Genomic DNA, 5086 nt, shown 5'->3' on the forward strand with positions numbered 1-5086 from the left:
CTGACACGACCATCTTTACGGCAGAGAGGGCAGGTGACACGATCATCTTTACGGCAGAGCGAGTAGGTGACACGACCATCTTTACGGCGGAGGGGACAGGTGACACGACTATCTGCCCGTCAGAGGGGGCTGGTGACATGACCATCGGCACGTCAGAAGGGTCAGGAGACACGACCGTCTGCATGTCAGAGGAGGGAGGTGGCACGACCGCCTGCACGTCACAGGGTTGTTGGAGACCTCTGTTATGTGAAGCTGTAAGCCCCTTCACACCGGACAGCTCATGCAGCTTGGATATGTGCTGCGGGCTCCTTTTCAAAGCAAGGTGCTTTCCAGCATCTTTCCTGTCTCTCCCTTTGAAGTGGCTGCCACAAATGCCCTGACATAAACATGGCCGTTGGCTCTAAGCATACCATGCCTTCCTGTTTGATTTTTACAGGTGGCCAGCAGTCTAGCAGTGTGGCAGAAATCCACTTCCACATGTAAATAGAATGCCTCACAAAGCATCTAACAGCCAAAGCTTTTACCACTACCCTCATGGTATAAAAATATCCTAGCCTTCTCTTAATAGTGGGAGATTGGGTCAGAGACTGGGTCCCAGAGATTGGGTCCCAGAGAGAATAAAGCTGTAAGCACAGACTGAGCCGAGCCTTGAATCTTGTGTACCGGTGACCTGATCCCCCTGGAGGGCAGCACTCTCTGTTACCGACCCATGGACACACTAGCTTTTGCCGTCTCTGTACTCCTTCCCTGTGTGTTTCAGTGGCCAGGAGCCTCGCATCCTGAGGAAGAGTACACGGGTGGAATAGAGACGGGATTCTGGCTGGACAGTGCTCCAGTAGCAGAGTAAGCTCTCAGCATCAGAGAAGTTGCGGCAGCCACCAGCTGTCGCCAGCACCAGAGACGCGGGACCCGAAGCAGCCGGCGGGAAAAGCCTGCACGTCCGCCACCACTCCCGGAGCTGCAGCTTCCCAGAGAAGTCTGCGGACCCGCCATGCCGCTCCCGGAGCCGCCGCTTCCCAGAGCAGTCTGTGGATCCACAGGGAGTGAATGCACCCCACGCCTGGGAGCCCAGCGCAGTCTCCCCATAGGGAGCCTCTGAGGCCAGGCATCATACAATGGGGTGCCTCTGTATAAAGATGGCCTTGATAGGCCACTGTGTGAAGCTGTGAAGATGAAGCCTGGTTGGCAATGGAGACCCCAAGGAGTCATTCATGATGCCAGAGCTGTGAGGCATCTGCCAAGAAGACCTACATATAGGGAATGGTACCAGCTCAAGAGAGAGACATATGTTGCACTCAGCCAAGCTGGAGAGGCTGAGCCAACTAAGCCCTTTGGAAGTAAAGTCCCAGAAATCAGATGTGGAGCTACTGGATTTGGTGTTTGCCCTGCTGGTTTTCAGTCCTGTTTTGGTCTGGTATTTCCTCACTATGCCTCTATTCCTCCCTTAGGAATGGGAATGTGTATTTGATTCCATTGTATGTTGGGAGTATGCAATTTATCTTTTGATTTAAAAGGGCTTACAGTTAAGACAGCGCCCTGAGTCTCAGAAGAGATTTTGGACTATGGACTTTTGAAAAGCATTGAGACTGGTAAAGACTATGGGGGCTTTTAAGGACAGACTAAATGCATTTTGGATTTTATATGGCCGTAAGCCTATAGGGGCTAGGGAGTGGAATGTGGTGGTTTGAATAAGAATGTCCCCAGTAGGTGTCAAATAGTTGGACATTTTTCCTCCAGTTGGTGGCACTGTTTTGGGAGGTCTTAGAAGGTATGGCCATGCTGGAGAGAATATGTCTATGGGGGCAGGCTTACAGAGTTCTTAAGTTTTGCCGGATCTGGAATTGCTGTCTGGCTTCCTGTGCCTGTTTGAAGATGTGAGTGCTGTGCTTTCTGCTCCTGCCTCAGCCACCTCCTGCCACCATGCAGCCCCACCATGATGGACTGTAATTCCCCTGGAACTGTAAGCTCAAATTATTCCTTCTAGAAGTTGCTTCAGTCAGTGTTTCTATCATAGCAACAGAAAAGTAACTAATACAGCCTGAATACATGTACCTGCACCCATGTTGTACAGTGCCCATGGAGGACAGAAGAGGGCATTGGATCCCCTGGAACTGGAGTTATGGACAGTTGTTAGCTGTTCTGTGGGTGCTGGGATTTGAACCCAGGCCTTTTGCAAGAACAGCCAATGCACTTAACCTCTGAGTCATCTCTCCAGCCCTGTGATGTTATTTTTTATTATTGTTGTGAAGTTCAGAGGGCTTTTTCTACTCACAATCTTTGCTTCTGTCTTCATGATAATCACTCACTTGCTAGAAGTCTTCAAGAATGAATTGGTCAAATTGATTTGTCTGTGACAGAGCAAAGAATTAATGAAATTTTATGTATCATAATAACACTAAATTAATTAAAATATAGTTAAGTTTTATTTTGTCTCCTAGTTTAAGCATTTGTTATCTTGAGTAGACGGTGCATTTACTGTATGGATATATTGTGCAAGTGCCCATCTTTCCTCCTCCTCATTCATAGGGTTATCTTTCCCTGAGACTGTAATATTAGGAGCTTCTTGTGTACCTGCAAGTTAATCTATGCATAGGTGCACAATTTTAATGTTTCAACCCTGATAACATGCATTAAATGTATTAAATTCATTACTTTGCTCTCAAATGTAATGAAATGTTGAAGGATCTTTGGACAGTGTACCCATCACTATATAAATATATATATTCATACATAGTATATTTTCACTTTTAGTTAATTCTGAAAATCAATTTGCTCTTGAGGCTAGGTATGCTTAATTCTTTTATCTTTATTTTTCATTGTCATTCTTTAAAAAAACTGTAAAAATAGAATAGGCAAGCGGTACTTAGGAAATATCAGTAATTGGGTTCTGCCGCATTTTATAGGGCATGCTTAGAAATGTGCTTCAGAGCTGAGATTTAAAGCTATCATTGAGTTCCAATGATGTCCTTGCCCTTGCTGTTAGCCCCTTTAATATGGCAGTACAATGCTATACCTGAAGATGATATGGCTACTCAAAGATTTGCTACAGATTGTGAATTAGGAAAACTAGCCTTTGTGGATATTGGGCAAGTTATTTGACCTCTTTGAAATCCTAATTCTTTCTCTTCTAAAACAGACCTGGGTTCTAAGGCTACTACTGGCTTTCAGGTTCTCTGTTGAAAAAGAAATAATTTCCTGATCCATATATTTTGACCTAATGGACTTATTAATAGGACCTAATGGACTAATTGCTCGAACATACAGTCTATAGACAGGAGCAACTTTCCTCTCATGTGAAATGTTTATTCTGCCATGGAGATGTTTATTATTTGAGCATGGCCTGACCTGCAAGAACACTTTAGGCTTGATTGTCACTCCATTTGTTTTTGCTCACATTTGATGAGGCTAGATTTACCCCGGACAGCTTTTTATGAAACTGGACATGACTTACTGATTTGTGACTACTGATTTCCAGAGTAATCAGTGGGCTAAAGAAATGTATCCAAACTCAAATCACTGAATTATTCATTGACAAGAATGCAAAACTACTACTTGCTTTTCTTTTCTTTTCCAAATGAGATATATCAGAAGAAGTCCCAGCATGGTGTCAATTAGAAAAAAAAATACTGCAAGAAAATTATAAAGTGCCAAAGGACAGTTGAATTTTAGGGAGAAATTAGGTTAGGCCACATTGATCAAAATGACTGTGTTAATTTTGATTAGGGCCTCACAGCCAACTGACCAGAGCCTTTATATCTGCAACCAACAGCAACTGTTCCACTAAAGAGCCACACATGGTACAATCTGAAGGTTCTGAAAACCCAACCGTCATTTTCTTGTCTAACCACAAGGTAAGTGGTAAATATGTGGACTGTGCTGATTATGAAAAATCTATTGGAAGTCCCTATTGGGATAGGAAGAAAAGATCTGAAATTAAATGCTGGTGAAAATTAGCAGCTTCTTACAATAGGAGATGTTAAATTAGTATTTGTTAATAAGACAAATGTAAAGAATGTTTTAAGGGTCTGTAGTCATTTGATGGTAGAAAGTTCTCTTTAGGAAACTTAGGACAACTTATGTGTAGGACCTTGGTTTTGTATGCTGATATGTCAATACGCATTACTGATTTCATATGAACTTAAGAAAAATTTTATTTACTTCCTATTTAAAAATTTCCAGACCAGGTGTGGCTGAGGCAGGTGGATCTCTGTGAGTTCCAGACTGGCCTGATCTACATGACAAGTTTTAGGCCAGCCATACCTATACAGAGAGACCCTGTTTCAGAAAACCAAAACCAAAACCAAAATTACAACCCCCCCACAGTTTCTACATTTAAAAGAAACAGTGCCAAAAATGAAGCATTATATATTTTAGGCTATCCAAAAAAATAGAATCTTTGAAAAAACCTTAGAGGAATAATTATGCAAAACACTTTAATTCTTTAAGACAGGATTAAGCTTAAGAAATGATTAAGTTAATGAGCTAAGAATTCAAATTTTAAAATCTAATTTTTTGCTTTCAATTAATATATATGACTATATTCTAATTTTACATTTCAAATGATTCATAAGTATAGAATAAAATATAGATTTCCTTATTATTTTTTCCAAATTATACAAAGTAGACTAAGTATTGTGTCCCACTCCTGAAATCCTGGTACTTGGGAGGCTGAGGGAGGAAGATTTCTAGTATGAGGTTAGCCTGGGCTACATAGGGAAACCTCATCTCATGGCAAACATCCTCAAATTATGGGAAGCATCTATTTTCTCAATTCTATTTAGAAGATTCTTCATACATAAGTACGAAAACATAAAATTAGCATAAGTGTTTTTATTAGGTAAAATCGATCACATTTTCTTAGAAATCTTCCCTTTTCCTTTTTCTTCCCCCTTTCTGCCTCTCCTCCCTTCAAACTCCCCCTCTGTGCTCGTTACCTTCCCCACAGTCAAGGCAGTCTATATTAGATCCCTGTATCTCTACTTCTAGATTTTTCCTCCTTGTTCATTTAGCATACAATTACATCTTATATGTATAGGCACACACACACACACACACATATATATATATATATATATATATATATATA

General features: G+C 41.5%; 1 protein-coding gene across 1 annotated transcript in view; it reads left to right on the forward strand.

The window, feature by feature from the left end:
• Positions 1 to 991: 991 nt before the first annotated feature.
• Gja10 (gap junction protein alpha 10) overlaps positions 992 to 5086 on the forward strand; it is a 26645-nt gene continuing 22550 nt past the window's right edge. Inside the window, 2 exon segments of the mRNA XM_008839959.1 lie at positions 992 to 1076; positions 3724 to 3851. Of these exon segments, the coding sequence (XP_008838181.1) occupies positions 992 to 1076; positions 3724 to 3851 (213 nt within the window).

This window comes from Nannospalax galili, unplaced genomic scaffold (genome assembly GCF_000622305.1).
Source record: "Nannospalax galili isolate Female #2095 unplaced genomic scaffold, S.galili_v1.0 scaffold1299, whole genome shotgun sequence".
Lineage (NCBI taxonomy): Eukaryota > Metazoa > Chordata > Mammalia > Rodentia > Spalacidae > Nannospalax > Nannospalax galili.